The sequence below is a fragment of the Paralichthys olivaceus genome, chromosome 12 (genome assembly GCF_024713975.1).
Source record: "Paralichthys olivaceus isolate ysfri-2021 chromosome 12, ASM2471397v2, whole genome shotgun sequence".
NCBI lineage: Eukaryota > Metazoa > Chordata > Actinopteri > Pleuronectiformes > Paralichthyidae > Paralichthys > Paralichthys olivaceus.
The window spans coordinates 19,018,157-19,039,985 of NC_091104.1; the positions used below are offsets into that span (position 1 = coordinate 19,018,157).

At 43.3% G+C, this 21,829-nt stretch overlaps 4 protein-coding genes across 7 annotated transcripts; 3 read left to right on the plus strand and 1 right to left on the minus strand.

Moving 5' to 3' along the window:
* The first annotated feature begins 1,674 nt into the window (after positions 1 to 1,674).
* On the plus strand, positions 1,675 to 6,296 carry gale (UDP-galactose-4-epimerase). 3 transcript variants are annotated; one of them, XM_020107933.2, is made up of 11 exons: positions 1,675 to 1,825; positions 3,054 to 3,183; positions 3,377 to 3,492; positions 3,957 to 4,070; positions 4,321 to 4,497; positions 4,580 to 4,693; positions 4,808 to 4,874; positions 4,991 to 5,076; positions 5,172 to 5,249; positions 5,344 to 5,458; positions 5,573 to 6,296. In XM_020107933.2, the coding sequence occupies exons 2-11, from the start codon at positions 3,063 to 3,065 to the stop codon at positions 5,635 to 5,637; spliced, it is 1,053 nt and encodes a 350-aa protein (XP_019963492.2). In that variant the 5' UTR covers positions 1,675 to 1,825; positions 3,054 to 3,062; the 3' UTR covers positions 5,638 to 6,296. The 3 variants fall into 3 exon arrangements, with proteins under 3 accessions (XP_019963492.2, XP_019963494.2, XP_019963495.2); XM_020107935.2 differs by having other exon boundaries at positions 3,380 to 3,492; XM_020107936.2 differs by having other exon boundaries at positions 1,683 to 1,825; positions 3,383 to 3,492.
* Positions 6,297 to 6,957: 661 nt separating this feature from the next.
* zbtb8a (zinc finger and BTB domain containing 8A) lies at positions 6,958 to 12,161 on the plus strand. Of its 2 annotated transcripts, none has more exons than XM_020107930.2 (4): positions 6,958 to 7,166; positions 9,559 to 10,436; positions 10,608 to 10,777; positions 10,878 to 12,161. In XM_020107930.2, exons 1-4 carry the CDS (start codon positions 7,102 to 7,104, stop codon positions 11,193 to 11,195), a joined length of 1,431 nt encoding a protein of 476 aa, XP_019963489.1. In that variant the 5' UTR covers positions 6,958 to 7,101; the 3' UTR covers positions 11,196 to 12,161. The 2 variants fall into 2 exon arrangements, with proteins under 2 accessions (XP_019963489.1, XP_019963491.1); XM_020107932.2 differs by having other exon boundaries at positions 6,975 to 7,440.
* A 1,142-nt stretch (positions 12,162 to 13,303) lies between these two features.
* Positions 13,304 to 16,862, plus strand: hmgcl (3-hydroxy-3-methylglutaryl-CoA lyase). The gene is made up of 9 exons (XM_020084748.2): positions 13,304 to 13,460; positions 13,655 to 13,738; positions 13,917 to 14,024; positions 14,163 to 14,258; positions 14,803 to 14,951; positions 15,056 to 15,119; positions 15,228 to 15,416; positions 15,532 to 15,657; positions 16,224 to 16,862. Exons 1-9 carry the CDS (start codon positions 13,374 to 13,376, stop codon positions 16,323 to 16,325), a joined length of 1,005 nt encoding a protein of 334 aa, XP_019940307.2. The 5' UTR covers positions 13,304 to 13,373; the 3' UTR covers positions 16,326 to 16,862.
* Positions 16,863 to 17,703: 841 nt separating this feature from the next.
* gjb3 (gap junction protein beta 3) lies at positions 17,704 to 20,771 on the minus strand. Its single transcript, XM_020084579.2, has 2 exons — positions 20,406 to 20,771; positions 17,704 to 19,744 (listed from the first exon to the last, which is right to left on the minus strand). The coding sequence occupies exon 2, from the start codon at positions 19,685 to 19,687 to the stop codon at positions 18,734 to 18,736; it is 954 nt and encodes a 317-aa protein (XP_019940138.2). The 5' UTR covers positions 19,688 to 19,744; positions 20,406 to 20,771; the 3' UTR covers positions 17,704 to 18,733.
* Between the last annotated feature and the right edge of the window lie 1,058 nt (positions 20,772 to 21,829).

The following is a 21,829-nucleotide window of genomic DNA, read 5'->3' on the forward strand; positions in this document are numbered from 1 at the left end:
GCTCAATCTGCACTTCATGCAAATTTAACAGTAAACAGTGATCCTAACATATGTTTAGCACAAATCACCAAGCATACAATGATCTGAAGTTCGTAGAAAATGCAGATGTATTCTCGTGTCTGTCTCGAGGAGCAGTGGGAAATTCTTGCAGGTTTGGAAACCTTTTCTGATGATTTCATGATGATTGCACTTAGTGTTGTGGCGGTTGAGTATTTGGTTAGTGTGAAAAATGAAGAAAATACGTTTAAATTCTAAAAAAACTCACTAACAGTTAAAAATAAAATATGACAACAATACCTGAGGTTATTGTTTTTCAGTATTCAGTGTGTTTGTGTGTTTTCCATCACACAATCCAACCCGTATCTTAGTTGTCATACATCAGTCATCACATGGAAACTGTTAACAATTAACAATCAGAATTTTAATCGATTTTCATATTAGAGCATTCCTCATAGAAGGCCTTTCTACAAGTTACTCAGGTGGGAGGGTCCACTGTTAGATTTCATAATCAACAGTTGAAGCTTAAAGGAAGGAAAATAATATCATGTTTTATTATGCTTCTAATCCTCAATATACTTTAATGTTAATGCAATGTATATACAATGTAACTTCTATATAACCATTTGTATCTAGCTGACTGTGCGTGTGTGTGGGTGGGTGTGGTCCATATTTACACAGTCACACTATGGAGACATGTCTTCCTTATGGGGACAAAAAGCACAAGTTTAGGTTGACTTTAAGGTTAGGTTTAGGTTAAAGTTAGGTTTAGGTTAAGGTTAAGTTAAATGTCCAGTGTGTAAGATTTAGGTGAAAGGGAACTATTGGCAGAATTTAATGTAGAGTAATCCTCATGATGTTTTCACTAGTTCATTTCATCTAAATTGTATGAATTGTAGTTTTCTCTACCCCAGAAAGGGCCCTTTATATTCAAATACTTTATATTTACATCGAGAGGCCACCGTGTTTTTTACATTAGTCCAGACTGGACAAACTAAACACCTTTTGAATTGTTAAAACAACTAAAGGCTACCACAGTTTCTTTTTCATGTTTGGAAGGGGAGGGTGAGGTGAGGGGAGTTCAGCTGCAACATGTAATTTCAACACTGGATATCACAAAATTCTACACACTGAACCTTTAAGTGATTAGGATCATGTTAGGTAAGGGTTAGGCTATCAGTAACTATAGTGTCCAGGTCTTTTTGCTGTAACGTGGCACTCTTCCTCTACCAATCTGTGTTTCAGGCGACACACACACACACACACACACACACACACACACACACACACACACACACACACACACACACACACACACACACACACACACGGAGTGGACTCTGTACAAACACTCCTCTGTTTGAATGGTCAGGGGTGCGGCTTCACCACAGCGCCGCCTGACGTCATGGTATGTGAGACGATCACGCAGCACGTCACAGACTTTACAGAAGTTGAATCCGTTTCTACCTTCAAAATAAAACGTAAATATTAAACCATACAAAGATCGACACAAGCTAATCGACTCGTATGGACACCCAATATCGTGTCTTACAACTAACTGATCATTTGAATTGTTCATGATATTCATCATTATGAATTTGATGTTGAATTATAGGAGTTTAGCAACACCTAGAGTCTTACTTTGAAAGGGCAAGTCCAGGAAGTTGTGCGTTAATCATTTACTTGAGTCCGTTCCACGTCGAACAGGAAGTAGAGACATGTCAGAGGCAGAGAGGAGAAACTTCATGAGCTGACACATACACACTCTCCTACATCCTCCTCACTGGGTCGAACTGGACACTGTCCCGGAAACTACTGCTCACACTTTGTAAGTATTGATTTCAGTTCAGGCTGATGACACACGTCCTATCTGTTCCTCCTGAATGAGACTCCAGGGTCAGGCTGCTTTGGTTTGTGGTCGAAATGAAAACGATGCAGTGTGTACATTATCTCAGCAATGATCCAAACATCTCCGGGTAGTTAGTTGGCCACAGTATGTCTCAGAGGGAAACAGTGCAGTGACATGAACATCTGACAGGCTGCCACTGTTTCCTCCAGTCAGCATTCAGTATCAGCCCGTGCTGTGTTCCTGGCTGTAGTTGTACTGGAATAAGTAGTTGATGCTTATGTGGAGTCTGTAAAGATCACAGTGTGTGCTCCCTTTAAGATAATAATAATAATACAACACAGTTACGAGGTGTATTACAAGTAAAATCGAAAAATAAAGTTAAGCAGATAATATGAAAAACATTAAAAACAAGACGAAGATAGACAAATAAAACTTCATAAAAAATAGCCATAAGAACAAGGAGAAAGCACATCTAAAAAAACGTCATTAATGATGATAGCTTACTACAGTAAGTAGTTTTGAATGAGCAGTACTTTTGTGTTGTCAGACTAGTTGGACCTGCTGACGTGCAACAGACATGGCTGGGTCATGTATCCAGGTGTGGTCACAGGAGCTCAGACACAAGGAAATCCTGCTGTTTTGTTTGCAGACTTGGTTAAAGATTGTGCCCTCAAGTCCGCCTGCGTCTTCACAATTTAACAACCACAGCACGGATGTCAATGAAGGGCTGGATTTGTGTACACACACATGTTGTGAAATCATCCCCATTTTGGAATGAAGTCAAAAAGTAAACTTTCGATACTAAGAAACATCTGAATCTCCCATGGCAGAAAAGTTAATGTGGTTACATATGACACATTCTAGCCCATTGATCACAGTTTTCATTTATGTTTAAATATTCTTTTTATTACTGACCTTCTTTTTTAGTTCAATACTTTTTATTCTTTCCTTTCAAGTCCTCATCTGAAATTACTTTCCAAATTAAGTAATATTGAACGTTGAAAAGATGATATCCGTTATTGAGTTTTTTATAAACAAAATATTTAATTGCATTAAGTATATATATCTTTGTATATAGTTATTTTAACAACATAAAACTGTTGTTAAGTTGATTTCAAAAGCACAGTGGAGGTGATAGTGTTGTCCTGCAGGTGTAAGTGTGTGCTGAATGTCTCAGTAAATGAATAATGTGATTTGTATTTGACAGGTACAGACGATGGCAGAGAAGGTGCTGGTCACAGGTGGAGGGGGCTACATTGGCAGTCACTGCGTGGTGGAGCTGATTCAAGCAGGATTCCAGCCGGTCGTAATAGATAACTTCAGTAACGCCGTCAGAGGTGAGCTCCCTGCGTTTGTCGTCGTAAACTTGGTAAGTGTTCCAAGTTTGTTTGTTTAGTGCAGCAATAATCATATTTGGTCTGTGTGTGTCTGTGTGTCTGTGTGTCTGTGTGTGTCTGTGTGTGTCTGTGTGTGTCTGTGTGTGTCTGTGTGTGTCTGTGTGTCCTGTGTGTGTGTGTGTTCTGAATGGAGGAGAAGGGGATGTGCCAGAGAGCATACACAGGATACAGAAGCTTTTGGGGACCAGCATCGAGTTTCATGAACTCGACCTCCTGGATCGACCTGGTTTGGAACAACTCTTCAAAAAGGTGAGAATGTCCACAAAGCTGATTTATGAATTCTATTAGAGTTAAAACAATAACTAAATGTATTACTTTTTTTTTTAGTATTACTATTTTTGAAGTAATCATAATAATTTAAAATGACTTTAGTCATTGACGCATGTTTGCAAGTTTTGATTCTAGGTCAGATCAACGTGGCTTCTGGGAAATGATAAATCTCTCTTTCACAAATTTTTGAAATTAGGGTCAACTATACTTAATTTCAAATGTGTACTCCTGTTACTACATAATATTATGTGTTTTTCAGATTTTATTCTTGGTAATGTATTGTGACCTAAAACTCAAATGAAATACTGATGAATGTCCTTGATGGCCTTCATACTTTCTCAAATAGCCTTTAAAATAGGAAGAATGACATAATGTCATATTTGCATATTACCCATAGCGTCCTTCCACACTGCCCCCAGCCCTCACATGTTTGTTTGTTTCAGCATGCGTTCAGTGCCGTGATTCACTTTGCTGGTCTGAAGGCCGTCGGGGAGTCAGTGGAGCAGCCGCTACGTTACTACAGAGTCAACCTCACCGCCTCCATGAACCTGATGGAGGTCAGTTCTATTGCCTTCATGTCAATCCTCACTTTGAGATGATCATTAATTGCTATGATCATCGTCTTTGTGTTCCGAGTGCACGACAGTGTGTGTGGGCTTTTGAGTTTGAGCTGGATCATTTGAACGCTGCACCCTTCACCACTGTGTGTGGATCTCCTGAGTTGTATGTGCATAGTACGCTTACTGGCTGCTGACTGTGCGTGTGTGCTGTGTTTGTGTGTGCTGTGTGCATCTGCATGTTACCCAGGTGATGCAGGCTCACAGGGTGCGCAATCTGGTCTTCAGCAGCTCGGCCACAGTGTACGGTGACCCCCAGTACCTGCCCATCGACGAGCAGCACCCCGTGGGCGGCTGCACCAACCCCTACGGCAAGACCAAGTACTTCATCGAGGAGATGATCAAGGACCACTGTAAGGCGGAGAAGGTATGGATCAAGGAAGTGGAAATGTTTCATGGATTTACACACACATATGCGAGCTGTCTCATCGTTGCCTCTGTGTGTGCAGGAATGGAATGCAGTGCTGCTGCGTTATTTTAACCCAATTGGAGCTCATTCCTCCGGCGTGATAGGAGAAGACCCTCAGGGTATCCCCAACAACCTGCTGCCATATGTTGCTCAGGTAGATGAAATACACAGCCACATCTGAGGGACTGGTCTACTCCGCCATGTGTTCTAGTTGGATCTGTTGGATGATTTTACCTGGTTTGAATTACCTTTATCATCCTCCTCAAAGGTTGCCATTGGGAGAAGGAAGTGCCTCAACGTATTTGGAAACGACTATGACACACTCGATGGGACAGGTGATGAAAAAGATTGTGTGGCTTGAAGTATCGGTTGCATTGTTATAGCTTGCTCTTGCTAGCTTCTCCAGGAATACCGGCCCTATCTTAAATAAGTTGTTTATGTCTCTCTGTAGGTGTGAGAGATTATATTCACGTCGTAGATCTGGCAAAGGGACACATTGCAGCTCTGAAGAAGCTGAGGGAAGACTGTGGGTGCAAGGTACGTTTGAAATACACACTTTCTGCCTGTGTGTACACACTCAAAGTATTTACTGACACGCTGGCATTTGTGCATCATTGTGTACGTGTCTGTAGGTTTACAACCTCGGAACAGGAAGGGGCTACTCTGTGCTCCAGATGGTGAAAGCCGTGGAGAAGGCCTCAGGGAAAGAGGTGAGTGATTTGACTATGCATGGCCTCTTCTCAATTTATGTTTCCTTCTATTCAGGCTAAACCAATCTGTTTTTTTAATTTGTCCTCTCTGTAGATTTCATATGAGATCGCCCCTCGTAGAGGAGGAGACATTGCATCCTGCTACGCTGACCCTTGTCTGGCTGAGAAGGAGCTCAGCTGGAAGGCTGAATTTGACCTGGAGCAAATGTGTAAATGAAGTTTTTTATTTCATCTGATCCTCCTCCTCTGAAAATTGCATGTATATGTATTGATTTATCTCATTGAAGAAACTTCCCCCATTATGCTGTGATGTTTTCCTACAGGTGAGGATCTGTGGCGCTGGCAGTCCATGAACCCCACAGGATTTTCAAAAGGCCCAGCGTCTTGATACGCCTGCATCGCCTGATGTTAAATGTCTTCGAGTCCTCTTCTGAATCAATCGACGTTTTCATTTAATTTTTTTGGGATATCTCATAAAACACATGATGTGACCTCAGGAGGAACTGAAAGCTTTATGCTTTACGTTTCATTTCCTCTCCGCTCTTAATTAACCATCATCTAATTTTAAAATGATTGTGCACAAACGCCTTTCAGTTTCCACATTGTTGTTTTGATCTTTTAGTCATAGCAGTAAAGAATAAATTAATTTTCTTACTGGAGACACAGAAGCCTATCATTCCACTCCATCATGAAACTGTGATGATGATTGTGAAGTGAGTTTTAATTAACATTGATTGACTGGAACAGGGTTTTACCACATTGAGAATAAAACAGGATTCAGAGACACAACCCAACCATGAGAACATTCTGGAATAAGCCTCTCTCACCTTTACATATAATAAAACAGCTGTAAGGTTCAGTGGCCCTGAAAAGTGCAAATCAAAACACAGGTTTAACTTCTGACAAAAGAGGCGGGACCTGCTACCGACGAGGCTCTTCGCTGATTGGATGGACACGCTGTCCATGTGATTTATAGGTTTTCTTATCTTATGTTGTGCTTTGTGATTTGGTTTTGTGTTTTCTTATATAAAGTTATGTTTTCTTATACTTGCCATGGTGTCTTCTCATACTTGCAGTTGTGTTTTCTTATTAACCGTTGTGTTTTTTTAGTACGAGCCACTGTATTGTCTTATACTTGCCGTTGGGATAAATTATTTGTAGTTTTTTTTATTATTTACCATTATGTTGTATTCTTTGCCATTGGGTTTTCTTATCCTTGGAGTTGTGCTTTCTCATTTGCCATTGTTTTCTTGTTTGCTGTTGTGATTTGTCCTTGTGTTTTCTTAATTGCTGCAGCATTTTCTACTCGTGCCGTTATGTTGTTCCTATTTGCTGTAGCATTTTCGCATATTTGCCATTGGGTTGTCCCAACACTTATCTTCTTTGCTGTTGTGTTTTCTTATACTTGCCATTGCATTTTACTTGCCTTAGTGTAGTGATATGCACTTCAGGGCCACTCTAGTGAGCAACACAGGGACATCACAGGCTTTTTTAGGAAAGTCCCAGTATAATAAATACGTCTACCAGAACGATTAAATGAGTTTAAATTCAGTATCACTTAAAAAAATCCCTGCAGGACTGCTGTATGAATAATCCTCATATTAGAACAGTGGATTATTCAACATTAGCTGTTCATACAGTGGTCTACATAGAAACGGGGCACTGGGGCTTTAAATGGCTCCTTGAACCCTCGGGCACCCAGTTAATAAACACCCACGTCAGCACAGAGCTCCATTCGCTCTAACCGGGTTTCGGTCTTTAGGGCTGAGCAGGAAGTGGCTGACTGGACCCTGGACGAGAAAAAAAAGAGGAGCAGGGAAACGAAAGGCAGAGGGAATACATTTTAAAAACCATGGATATGGTGGCAGACTTGGGGGCGAGTAGACTCTATCGGGCGCCGGGTGAATCGAGTCACCAGTGAGTATCGATGGATTTTGTCTGGAGGGAGGGTGGTTACCACGGCGTGGGGCGTAAGCGGGTCCTGCCGACACCTCACGCCTGGGAAGGAGACGCTGGGTTTGGGCAGCCGAGGCGAATCCTCCCCGCTGCTCGCTGCGCTCCGACCGGACCTCCGGCGAGGAGTGCGGGGTGGCGGTGTTGAAAACGGGCGTATTAGCGCGTCTCCTCCCGCCCCTATCCGCGCTGCACATACACATTTGTTATCAGCTCGCAGCATGAGCAGTTGCTGGAGGTTTGTGGCTATTTTATTTCTAATTTTTTTCCCCTATTGTGTGCGGTGGCTGGAGCCTGAAGTGGGCGTCGCTCCAGGACAGACTGGGCTGCTCCGGTGCGCCGCTGCCCGCTTTTCTCTCTCGCAGGACTGCAGCACTGTGGCTTTTGTAGGTCGACTGGTGTGTGAGTGTGTGTCTGTGTGTGTGTGAAGCGGAGGATTTCTCAGGGAAAGATATTACACAGTCCTGCTCCGTGTGACATGGGGAGCAGTGGGGGAAGAGTCTCCGGCGGCCGGGCGTTGCATCGTGGGTTGTAATCGGGCGCTGCTGCTGCGGAGCCTCGTCAGCAAACATCGCATAATTAAAAATGAAAGCGTGTAATTCAGGAGGATGGAGAAGTAGAATAATATAGAGAAAGAAAAAGTATTCTGCAAAACGAGGTTGTGGTATATTGATCATTATAGTGTATTATTTATCAGTGATTGCTGTCCTCTCCTCACCGGTGGGATGTGGTGCAGACAGCGGGGGTCTCATCCCCCTCCTCAGGTGTGGTTGTTGGGTTTTGTCACCCGATGCTCCCTGACTGGAGTCGGGTGTAGCCCTATTAGAGGAGGATTTTTATCTGAAGGCTCGTGCAGCCAATCACAGCGAAGGATCTCCTGTGGGCGGGAGCTGGGGCTGATCCAGTGCAGGGACAAAGACACATGATAATTGATAGATCCATCCAGGGGTCCTCAAAGTGGGGTCCGGGGACCCCCAAGGGTCCTTGAGGGGTCGCATGGGAATTTGTTTTCACCATATTACCATCCATCAGTAATACACTGACAGAATGTTGAAACGTCGAAAAGCAAAAACAAATATTACATGGGGATCACTTCATCCTTGAAGTGCAAAAGTTTAAGAACCACTATATAAACCAATGGAATGTTGTGGTTTTTTTAAAATGACCTGCAAATAATATTTGGGATTTGTAGCATAATATTCACCAAGGTAAGGAGACAGTCATGCGGTCAGGTGTCCCTAGGGGGCAGCATTCCCTTCATTAAAGAGATACTGCGCAATTAAATGTTATTTTTGAGCTGTAATCGATATTATATGACCGTTCCATGATAGATGCTAATTATAATGTTGGTTTTAATATCCCATTTTTTAAGGGGTTGAACTTGGCTCATAATGCCCCCTATTGTATAAAACCTTCTTGGAGCTTGCAGGGCAGGTAAAGTCCGGATAATTTGATCCGGAGTGGGAGGTTCTCTGCGCAGACTCATTGACAACAGCAACATGCATTATTCAGGTGAGAGGTGGAGCAGCCGGGTGCAACAGGCAAAGGCAGGAAGTGACGTATTAACTCTGCTGCGGAGATCCCGTGATTTTCTTTACAACACACTGACCCTCCCGTCAGCTTTTGTCACCACAAACTCTCTCAACATCTTTGTCGGAGTCTTCTACTTGTATTCCGAAGCTTTTCATCGGGAGATATTTGATTTCTTTTTGTTTTTTTCATTTTTGCCTCCATTGCGTATTAGAAGTGTCACCCTCTAATCAAAGGTGGGCGGCCCCCACCATCAGCGACCGCTTGTGAGTGGGAATCGGGAAAGCTGGGCTCATTTTAAATCTATGCTGAAACTAAACCTGTACACCACCACAACGTCTCGATTCATAGATGTCCCCCATCCTCTCCTGCTCCTCAACTATCCCTTACACAAACCAGCCATCAGGAAGCTCAGGAGCTGAGTCTTTTCGTCTTCACACGACATTTATGTTGCAAACGTGTGTGTACTGTTACTGGAGTCCGATGAAACCTAGTTAGCTTTCCTAAGCTAATTGGTGTGTGTGTATGATATCTTTGTGTGTGGCAGTGGGGTGGGGGTGGTTGGTGGCTGGCGTGTCTCAGTGTTGCCTCAAAGCACTGCGTTCTAAAGGCATTTTTTGGAATTTTCAGGGAGAGGTACTTTAACCAACTACACTTAAATATGTAAAATACAAATTATACAAATTATATTCTTGGAAATTCAGAATCAAGATGGACGTGTCTCAGTTTCAGTAAGGAGGCACGTACGCTTAATTATTTTCGAGCAGAACAGCTCAGTGCCTGTTGCACACAGCCAGTGAGAGTGCTGTCATGTTGTCTCCTGCAGGCAGCCTCAGAGGTGGTTCAACACCGCCGACATCACAGTGGCTCACCAAAGCAACCTGCTGAAGCAGCTCAACCAGCAGCGGCGTCAGGAGCTGTTCTGCGACTGCAGTGTGCTGGTGGAGGGCCAGCTCTTCAGGGCCCACCGCAACGTCTTGTTCGCCAGCAGCGGCTACTTCCGCATGTTGCTGTCCCAGGGGCCCGACGGGCTGTCGGACTCCGTCATCAGCGCCACCTTCGACGTCTTCAGCCCCGAGACCTTCACTGTAATCCTAGATTTCATCTACTCCGGCCAGCTGGATCTCTCTAGTCACAACGTAATCGAGGTGATGTCTGCAGCCAGCTACTTGCAGATGAACAATGTCATCAGCTACTGCAAGAACTTCATCAAGTCCTCCCTGGACATCAGTATGAAAGATGAAGACAGTGACCGCTGCCTCAGCTTGTCTGAGACTTGCAGCTTTACCAGTGGGGGAGGAGAAGAGACCACAGAGCAGCAGCAGCAGGGCCCCTGTTCGGTCAGTCCACCACCTGCACTTTGGACCAGGGACAATTCCAGATCCCAGTCCAGCTTCATTGGGAAAGATCCAGACCTGGAATCTTCAGCCTCAGCTATAAAGACAAACCCAAGCAGCCCTGCTAATGAGCTCAGTGCAGAGGCTGAGGATCTGCAGGACCCTCAGGACCCTCTGTACACACTACCCGGATCAGAGCGCCGGCGAGGGAAAGGAGGGACGAAGAGGAGGGCGCCCAACAGCAACCGCTCACATCAACACGAAGATTTGGACCTTCAGGAGGCGAGGACAAAAAAGGCTGAAAAGGCAGAGGAGCTGTACGCAACTCTACCACAGATTGTCGGTGTTATTGGACACTTTAACAAAGGTGAGTTGTGCATGAGGCTATAAAATGGAGAATGGTTCATTTATTTACCTTTTTGAGAATTACACCATGAGCAAAAATGCACAAGTGTGACTCTGAAACGTACCTTGTGTAGAAAGTGATTAATAGGAAACAAATAACAGATGTGTGAACAGCTTCACTTCCTCATTGCAGACTCCAACCCCATCATGCGCTTCAAATGCCCCTTTTGCACCCACACTGTGAAGAGGAAGGCTGACCTGAAGCGTCACTTGCGTTGTCACACTGGGGAGAGGCCGTACCCCTGTCAGGCCTGCAACAAACGCTTCACCCGCCTTGAGCACCTCCGCAGCCATTTCGAGACGGTGGGTGCAATAACAACCAGGAAGTGAAGCTACTACACAGAACTACAATAACACAAGCTGTAATATAACACATCTGCATTAAACACTGTCTTCTCCACAGATCCATCAAGCCAGGAAGCTGGTGTGCAGGAAATGCAAGTGTCAGGTGACAGAGGAGACGGGGCATGTGGTGTGCGAGGGCACGAGGCGCTACCGCATGTGCACTGCGTGCATCGAGGAAGTGGGCTGTGACAACATCCCCATGGACGGTCTGGAGGAGGCCAACGACGAGCCGGCCCTGCTGCTGGGCGTGGACGGGGAGGAGGAGGGGGACACCAAGCGGAGCTGGATGGTAACCGACGATGACGACCTGGCTGAGGACTCGGGTGCCGACCTCATTATTCAGCAAGTGGACGACAGTGATGAGGAGCTGCAGTGAAATTGGACCAAAGTGTGTGTGTGTTCGTGTGTGTGTATGAAATCCATGCAATAGAATTTATGCATAAAACAACTGATCCACTAATGTAAATACACACATTTATGATTTATTAGTTGTCTATAAGTTGAATACATAGACGGTATATAAAGATGGATGAGACGACGGCTCTCCAAAAGTGAAGCCAAAGCGTTTTGATTGCCTCCTGGTGGCTGGCTGCAGTATAGGTCAAAAATCCCTCCTGTTAATGAAGGGGAACAGAAACACAAAAAAGTTTTTCAAAAAGATGGTTTCTGACATTTTATTTAGTTGTTATAATACTGATAATTAAAACCAGCTAAGACTGACTTGTGATTGGTCAAGCGCATGTTTTGGAGAAACCGTGGATCATTCCCTCGGTTGCAGCTGCGCGGATTCCAAATGCGCAAAAGATGGCAGCGCTCGTTTCCAGAATATTTTGGCTTTGATTCTGGATAGACTGAGGAAGTATAGACACGTCTTACATCTTTATTTATAGCCTATGGTTGAATGCATCTGGTCAATCGTTACTTTGAATGGGATTGTTGACCCTTGTGACAAAATGGAATGCTTTTCGTGAAGCTTCATAAAGATATGCACTATCCAAAGCATGCATATTGAGTGTGTCCTCTGCGTCAGTTATATTTGTATGATAACTTTCAAAGACAAGTTTCTTTTTTCAAATGCATGGAAGAACAAACACGTTTGTACTTTTCTGGGACTAAACTTTGATATCTGGCGTTTAAGCGAAACAAAGTGACTGAACAGTGACTCTATTATTTCTCTACTGCCTGTGGGGAAAGTTGACTTTTTTCTTCTCCATGTCTCTCGATTGCAGTGCTTTTTATGGTTATGTTTGATTATAATATACACTATGATATAACGCCAATTATAATTTATTTGTTTTTGTTTTTTTTTACTTTTTGACACATTAAAGATATTTTTATACATTTTTGCATCTGGTTTGTTCTTCATGAATAAGAGAAATGCTGCCAGGTCAAATCAGCTGTTTGTTTTTTTTCCTTTGCCATTTATAATAAGATAAATATTAAAATGAGTAAATAGCATACGTACAATTACATGGCACAAATGTAAATTATTATAAAGATAACACTAATTTTTTTCAACATTCTTTTTACAGTTTAATAAATACAGTATAAACTGAATAGATAAGATTACACAAAATTGGTACAGAACTAGTTGCACGTTACACTGACTCCCACAATTTTAACTAATTTTGAGATTATTCCTTTGGAATGATTGTTGGTATTGACTTCAAAACCTGTTTCCTCCACCCACAACCTCCTAAACATTCTCACTATGGACAGTTTTAGTACAGTCCTGTAGAGGCTATTGTTGTCTTACATCTCATCCTGTCAGGCTTTAAAAGTGCTGCGGTTTAGAAACCACACCTTTAAGGGACCGCACCTTGATGCAGAATTTCTCTATAATTACACAGGATATATTTATTCCCAGGTGAGTGTAGACACATGGCAGCTGTGACCTTTTTTCACATCAGACATTTAAATATGTCCCAACAAGAAAATCACAGGGGTAAATAAAAAAGATGAACATTGTCTGATTACTATTTAACTGCTTCGGTTTCAGGGTCCTGGGATCGTACATGCTGGCTCACTGTCATTTCTTACTGGGAGCAATTGATACGTACTGACTGAATACAAAATAAAATGTAAATGTATTGGTATAGGTCTGATTGGGTTTACATAAGTTGTAAACACTACTTAAGTACCTCCATCCACACAGTTCTATTTTAGTCTACTCAACTAATTTCCATGAAATCTTGCGGAGGGGTGTGGCACGACCCATGGAAGAATTTATTTCTTTAACTTTGTGAGATCAGGCATCTTTCCACATAAGAGAATAATTATCAGGGTCTTGATTTAAAAAACGGACAATATTTAGTGTGTGCAATAAATAAAGATACAAATCTGGATCTAGTGGATTTAAATGTGGTTTCATAAGGACACAGTTAGAAGAGCTCTGTATTCTACTCTCTTTTACAAACAGTCTATGATTCTGCTGCCACTCTAGTTCAAAAAGTAGTTTTCATTTCCGGCCTGTAGATGTCGCCCTTGACACCTCTGTGAGGACTGTGTGGCTCCGCCGAGGAAGAGGTGACGTCCCCCCGGAAGCAGGACCAACATGGCGGCCATCGTGAGACTTGTCAACAGAAGCGCGATAAGTTCCGCGATGGGTCAACAGTTCCTGACGTTCAGCTCCGCAGCGAAGGTCAGAGAGTCCCGCAGTATCATTACTGGTGTTAGTGTGGTTATTTATCCTGCTGCTGGTAAAGACACCTACGGTTCACTTAGCTACAACACGGCCTGGTGCTAACTGGCTAATGTGTGTGTGTGTGTGTGTGTGTGTGTGTGTGTGTGTGTGTGTGTGTGTGTGTGTGTGTGTGTGTGTGTGTGTGTGTGTAGGCTGGTGTTAAAGCAGGTCAAGTTCTTCCAGAGAAGGTGAAAATAGTGGAGGTGGGACCCAGAGATGGTCTTCAGAATGAGAAGGTAACATTCTTAATATTATTATTTACTGAGCCTGGCAAAGATTCAACACAGTTTCCTCCTGTTGCACTGAGGTGAAGCAGGTGCACAGGTCATGTGTTGTGCAACCAGAACAATTCCAAGCATGCTCTGGTGTCAGTGCTCCTCATTGTTGTTGTTGTTCTGCTGTTCCCACTCTCAGACTATCGTGCCAACAGAGACAAAAATCCACCTGATTGACTTGTTGTCAGAGTCCGGGCTGCCTGTCATCGAGGCCACCAGCTTTGTGTCCCCTAAGTGGGTCCCACAGGTGAGGGTGTTGTCCCAGAGCTATTCACATGCACAGTGCTGCACACACCCAACAGAGGGCAGGACAGAAACCGCAGCACTGGGTAAAGAATGAGGCTTGTTCTCGCTGTGCTAATTGGTTTCTGTGCTTTTATGTTAGATGGCAGATCAGGTGGAGGTGATGAAGGGGATTGGTAGGAAACCTGGAGTGTCGTATCCAGTCCTTACCCCCAACCTCAAGGGTTTCCAGGCTGCTGTGAGTGTCAACTAATTCATTTCAACACACTCAACTAATATACTTCTTTAACACCAAAATTTGTGGGTGTTACACATAGGTAAACCCTTTAAAAAGGCGATTGTCTTCATGATTTTTTTTTTTCCTCAGTGAATCATGTTCGGTGTCCTGAATGCGCCAGAAACCGAGAGGCCATCTTAGTACCTTGTTGTCTTGCCAGTGTTGCAATTTGCACACTATGAAGAAAAAAATCTCGTTGCATGTTGTTGCCAAGTAAAAAACAATATATACACATATGTTCTATGCAGTATATGTGCCAACACTTGGAAGTTTAATGTTCATCATGCATAAAATGTGCGGTACCAGCATCTAAACTGTCAAATCACAGAAGAAGAAAATAACACGTTGGTGTCACATTTCAATCACATCATGCTGATTGTATCCTTTCCCATCTTAAACTAAACCCGGATGTTACACTGTGTGTACTGTAAACAAATCTAAAAGTTTCACAACTGAGGTAAACTTTCCCCTAAACTTCCCTTTCCCTTGCTCTCACATACCACAGGTGAAGGCAGGAGCTGCAGAGGTCGCCATATTTGGCGCTGCGTCTGAGCTTTTCAGCAAGAAGAACATAAACTGCACAGTGGAGGAGAGTTTACAGCGCTTTGACGAGGTCATGAAAGCAGCTAAAGAGGCTGGTGTGCCAGTTCGAGGGTAGGAGCAATGACTGGCGCTTGGCTGTTAACAACCCATTAAATCATTTTGATCTCAATTTAATTCTCACACAAGTACCATCCACATTTTTCTTGTCTTCACAGTTACGTGTCGTGTGTTCTTGGATGCCCATATGAGGGAAAAGTGGCACCTGAAAAAGTTGCACATGTGAGTTCTCACTTAATATATGCTTACATTATGTCAAATCTTTTTTTATAACCCTGACAAGAGCACAAATAAAATAACCACATAAGCTCAAGCTTCTCTGTCTTGCAGGTAGCGAAGCGTCTTTATTCCATGGGCTGCTATGAGATCTCCCTAGGCGACACCATTGGAGTGGGGACTCCAGGTAGCATGTCTCAGATGTTAACGGCGGTGACAAAAGAGGTGCCAGTCAGCGCCCTGGCAGTTCACTGCCACGATACCTATGGCCAAGCCCTGGCTAACATCCTTGTTGCCCTACAGGTCAGAAGTGCCTCTGATTGTTCACACCAGAACATTTTATGAATGAAGTTGATGTTATGATTTGCAGGTGAATGATTAATTATTAGATCAAGTAAATATTGTCTCTGTTTTGCAGCTGGGAATCAGTGTGGTTGACTCATCAGTAGCTGGACTGGGTGGCTGTCCCTATGCCCAGGGGGCTTCTGGGAATGTTGCTACGGAAGATGTCGTCTATATGTTGCATGGACTCGGGATTCAAACAGTAAAAAACCACCTTTTCTTTTCTCTTTGTCCCCGTTCAGACCTGGTATTCACATCTGTCCTGAGTGGTCAGTGTAAAGTACGGGTGTGAACGCACCATAATGCCTCTCAATGCGTCTTGAGATCCGATCACCAGAGCACATTTGGAGGTGGTTCGGGGACGCACATGGCCCCGTTCTATTAACTGCACCAACAAACAAAGTGACAACAAACACGTCTGTAAACCCAAACTGGGTAAAAAATTACATAATCTGTTTGTATAAAGCACGAAGTGAGATCCAATCGCAGGAGACACATTCAGGACAAATTTAAATGAAAGTGAGGAACTTTGAGCTGTCCATTTGTCCATTTATGATCAGATTTCTCTGGACAGATGGGCCAGGTGTGAACATGGCCTTTAGCTTCCCCAGTCCTTTTTTCCTTTGTATTGGAGATTACAGATGCATCAGTGGCTATTTGTTCCATCATAATTTAGTTAGCAGTTCTTGTTGTTGTGTTTTTAACATGAGCTAAAAACCTCCTAAAATGCTTGAATCTTGATCGTCTGACTTTCTGTCCTCACCTCAGGGAGTGGACCTCTCCAAGCTGATGTCGGCCGGAGCTTTCATCTGTCGAAGCCTCAACAGAAAGACCAGCTCCAAAGTGGCACAGGCCACATGCAAACTGTAGACGACAGCCCGATCACAAGCCGTGGTCTTCTGTACGTTCCATTCTATTCTATTTAAATTTGATTTGTATCAGAATATTATATCAATATTTGAATGTAACTGACCCCATTCTCTGTTACAAAACAAAGTACTTGATTAGATTACCACTACATGAAAGCATCGCTGGAACAGTGCCTTATGTAAAGTCAGTCTAATCATACACAAGCTACCTTTCAAAAGCCAAGCCCTTTTTTTCTTTTATATTAATAAATAGTTTGCTTACATCACTGGAACAGTGGGCAAGATAAAGTTTAGTAAAGATAATAATAAAACAAACTGTGTCCAATAGTGGATAAACTCACAGTTGACAGTCCTAATGAATCAGGGCATTGTGTTGGTTTGTGAAACAACAGGAATGGGCTCTACTCCACAGATTATTTTTGTGGTAAATATGCTGGATTCCTGTTTTTCTTTAATATGTTTAAGTATTTATTTGGAAAAGCCTGTACATATGCTACTAGATGTGATTTTTAAAAATAAACATGATTTCAATAACAAAGTGTGTCGTTGATGTATAATTTTCAATTTTTTTAAATTTATAGAGTCTGAGTGTACGTGATGAAGACCGAAAAATGTCCCATCTCGCAATGTTAAGGAAAGTGAAAATAAGTTCCTGAATGGGGTGGACCCAGGAACTATTTTCAGGAACTTATTTTTAAAATTGTATGTTCTTTCCCTGACACATACTGCATCCTCCCACTAAGTTTAATGGAAATCTTTCCTTTTAATTTCAAGTGATCTTGCTTATATACAAACGAACCAATAAACAAACGGACATGATCGAGGACATAACCTCCTTTGCGGAGGTGAAATGGACTCAAACCATCGTTGACCATATAAGGAACTAATGTGAGAGTCTTAAATCTTTTAAGGTCTTCATCATGATTTGACAGTTTGTTGCGGAAATGATTCCAACTAAACAAAAACCTTTCTTTGCCGCACCTCAAAGGAACCAGACTGACGAGTCTGACAGGCAGACTCAAATTCTTCCTGAATGCCTCTGCAGCCGTACAGGGAGGACAGACGGAGAAATAACTCGTCACAATGATTCACAGCAATGTAAAATGATTAAAGGCTGATTGTTGGGGCAGGACATTTAGTTATGAGTCAACAGCAATGGAAACATAGCTCCTACTGATCAGATAGTATCAGGGGAGTGAAGGCTGTGTAAATGTTATGTTTCGAGAGAATGTTTGGTTCTCTAGAAATCTGGCTGTTGAACTTAATGTCATTAATCTTTTGCTAATGTGTTTATAAATCTGAAACAATTTTCTAAATGCAAATATTCTGAAAATAAGCACAACTAACCATTGTAACTCAAAACAGAGAGACACATTCAATACATTTAAACTTAATTTATTCAATTTTATATAAAAAACAACAACAACATGCTGATGTGCGACGATTGTTGACTCACAAATCACGTCATAGTTCAGTGAGCAGTGCGTTTCGTCGGAGCTGCCTCCCACCTCCGCCACTGTGTGCCAGCTCCAGCAACAGAGTCAAACAGCAGCATTCCTTTCACCTAATTTAAATCAACAGTGGTCTCATGAGGCGAGGTTGTGTACAAGGATGTCAGCAGTCTCAGCAACTTGTGGCTTTGGCAGCATAAACCTGAGAGCTGTGAGCAAATGTCTGCACAGGATGTAAGACAAAGATATACACAGCATACTACATCTCGATTCCGGTTGCTGTCATTAATCTTGTCCAAGAGAATACATGCGATAATAACAAAGTCATTTTGGGCCAGTTTGCACATCTTCAAGTATTACTCAGCCATAACTGCAGGACTCAGGGAGCCTCGACACTTGAGATCATCGGGATACGGAACATGTCATATGAAGCCATGACCTAAGTTTGAATAAAATAAAAGAGATCACTGGAATATGCCAGTGACAACAGAGCACCCTGACACACCACTGTCAACACTGGCAGGGAGGGTGAATACCTCTGCCAGGTGTGTCCTGCCGCTGTACGCACAGGCCTTGTTTCCTTCCTGTGTCAAAACTCCTATCCCAGGACAAAATGAGTGAAATTTTACTGATTAGTTCTTATAGAGGGTGAAAGGGTGAAGCTCGAAACAACCTTTATTGTATTCAAAAAGGAACCTCACTTATCATGAACACGTACATTTGGCTCTAAATCGCCAGTAAATATTATGAATGTTGGCTTGGAAACCAAAGTTCATGCTCCTAAAGAGTCTCTAGATGTGGACACAGGGGCCCACAGGATGGTATCCAGTTGTGATGACTCAGCTTCCAGAGTCTAACTCATACTGTAGCTTTGCTCCAAACTGTGAGTCTGCGTTGTTTTGGAAGTTTGTCATTAGGTTCTCGACCTAAACTCCACTGAGCTTGTCCTGATACCTGATCATGAAGCAATGCTCAGGTTGGGAGTAGACATATATGTCTTATCTTCAAGCTTCAACATGGAAGGTCTGTGTGAAGACTTGAACGCAGACCTGAAGGACGGGGGCTTGTCCTTCATGTCCACCCTCGACACCGGCGGGCCCTTCATGTCCTCCCTCGACACCGGCTGGCCCTTCATGTCCTCCCTCGACACCGGCTGGCCCTTCATGTCCTCCCTCGACACTGGCTGGCTGCAGTTGTTGAAGGGGTCGTCATTGAAGTCGTCCTGGAGCACGGGTACGTGGCGGTGGCGCCTCTTGATCTTGTTCGCGCACCTTGCGACGCGCTTGGAGATGAGATAGACCATCTCGCAGATGTTCAGGACAATGCAGAGGGCCGAGGCGCCGACCATGAAGTAGGTGAAGACCTTTTTCTCTGTGGGGTGGCCGATGTAGCAGTCCACCTGGTTGGGGCAGGGCGCTACCTCACACTTGACCAGCCTCGGCAGGTAGAAGCTGTCGTACACCCAGTGGAGGATGTAGAGGAAGGAGACCTCGATGCCCGTTTTCACGATGAGGCTGATCAGGTAGGTCCACCACAAGCCGCCATGTTTTTTACCTGTGTTACTGTACAGCTTGGTGTTGTCATGGTGCTTGGCCTGGTGCTTGCGCTCGCGGTCGTCACGGTAGGCGACATGCATGACCACCATGAAGGAGGGGCACGTGACGAAGATGAGCTGCAGGGCCCACAGGCGGATGTGGGAGATGGGGAAGAAGTGGTCGTAGCAGACGTTGGCGCAGCCGGGCTGCTTGGTGTTGCAGTCAAAGTCTTTCTGCTCGTCGCCCCAAACTCGCTCCGCCGCCACCACATACACCATCACCCTGAACACGAACACCACAGACAGCCATATTCTCCCGAAGGCCGTGGAGTATTTGTTCACCCCACTGAGGAGGGCTTGGAAAGTCTTCCAGTCCATGTCCTTGCCTGAAAGTCAAAAATGGAATTCTTCTCTAGTCGTAGTTTATCTTCAAACCTGGAAATGGCAGAATGAAAAATGAATGAACATGTTGTCACTGTCTGCTTCATTGTCCTGCTTTTACTCAGTGAACGTCAGTTAGTGCTGCTTCACTTCTCTATAATAACACATAACTTTTTATTCTGACATTTTTTTGAATCAGTAACATGTCTTCCAAACCAGATTTAATGTGAAAACATTCCTCCCAGAACTTATTTCTCAGCTCCATCTTAAATGAACTCACTACAATAACACACAGTGAGGAGGAAGAGGAGGGCTGGAGTCAAACCAGTCATGAAGGAAACACGTTTGAACAACGTTATTAACATAACTCAGTTTGTTTGGAGAAAATACTGTTAATACTTTAAATCTACTATGTCAATATGTAAAATACGAGTAAACAGTATCATCTGAACCATCTTTTACGCCTTTTACGCACAGATCCCGTGCGTCATTTGGTCGTTTTCGTGGCCAGTTTGGCTCCTTATGTACAAACGGTCTCCTCAACATCACGTAATTAAATCATTGCCACTGCTTCTGCTGTGTTAAAGACAACGAATCAACAGAATCTAAAACTCTCGTTTCCAAATGGCTGAAACGCGACCGGAGAAAGTTCAGAAGCTTTACTCATCTCGGGACACATCAAAAAAGTTCGTCATGAAGAGTTTTTTCTACTCACCGACAGATGCTTTACTTCATATTGGGTTCAAAGACGCCTGATTAGATATATTTCCACTTATTTATTCCTGTTTTAAAGTCGTTTTAGTCCTTTAACGCACAGATGAAAGTCCCTTGCGTCAGGTAGACGAACGCCAGTGTTGAGAAATGCGCCCGTGGGTGGGGTTAAAGAAGAAAGACTGGAGCTGCCTCAGAAGAGCACCCTTTTTTTTTTCTTTCTCTACTTCCCTCCCTCTCTGTCTCGCTCACTCTTCTCTCCTCACATGCCGGAGTTCAGTGACTATTCAAATAGGAATATGCACATATGTTAAAACTAAAGTGCACACAAACCATCTCCTGCCACTTGGAACTGGCGATGGAGAGGAAGTCTACACATGGAGTATAAGGTTTCGGGGCCAGAGAACCAATCACAGCCTTTGTGGTTTTGAGACCACACATTGGTTCAGAACTGTGGTGGGTAATGTGGGAACCACCATGGGACCCAATGGAGTGCCCTGAGGAACATTTTAGTTTTAACTCACAATTAAATTGATATTTCAAATATATGTGTTATGTTTATGTGTTCATCATCTCCATACATGTATTTCAGATGTGTAGAATTCTGTACTGACAAATAGCATATGTCTCTTTATCATTGGTTAAATTCAGCATTTAAAAAAAAAGGTGACTGTCCTTTTAAAAAAGTTTTAGGGGTGACTGGCTGTATTGTTTTGCTGCGCCATGTTTCCAGGAACACAACCCATTGTCATTGTCTCAACTTGTTTTGCAGCATGTACCATACGTAAGAGGCTGACACACCCTGAAGTTAAAGCATTTTTATGTTGCACATGTTTCCAAAGTTTGAGGAGTGCTAGGCAACATATTTCCTGAGATGATGTGAGGGGGCCGTGTTGATAAAGGTGAGGTGGAGGGTAGACAGGTGGAAATCTGTCATCATTTTTCTAGATTTATTTCCTCCATTCCTCTTTCATTTATTTCCTGCACTTGTTATGATGTTCTGTTCAACCTCTACTCCCCCTGGGAGCCCAAAGGCTGTATTGTATTTCCTCTTTTCTTTATAAGACAAGGCCCTACTCAAATAACACAATTCATGAACTCACAGTTAGCTCAAACGCATCCTTATAAGCTCCATTTTTTAAAATCTGTGCTCACCATAAACCTATTTTTCTGACAACTTGCAGTTAACATTTGTGAAGCTCACTGCACTACCATCTCGTCTTGTAGGATGAACAGCCTATTATCAGGAGTGTCTGCAGACGTTTGTAAGCCCCCAGATGCTGTGAGGATTATCAAATATCTCCTCGCTGTGCCGCCACCTGCATGTTCCTGCAGAGCGGTGACTGCATTCAGATCTATCGACTCCCGTGTTTACACAATGTAAAAAAAGGTGTTCACATATCACCGGCCTCAAGTCCAGTCAAGTTT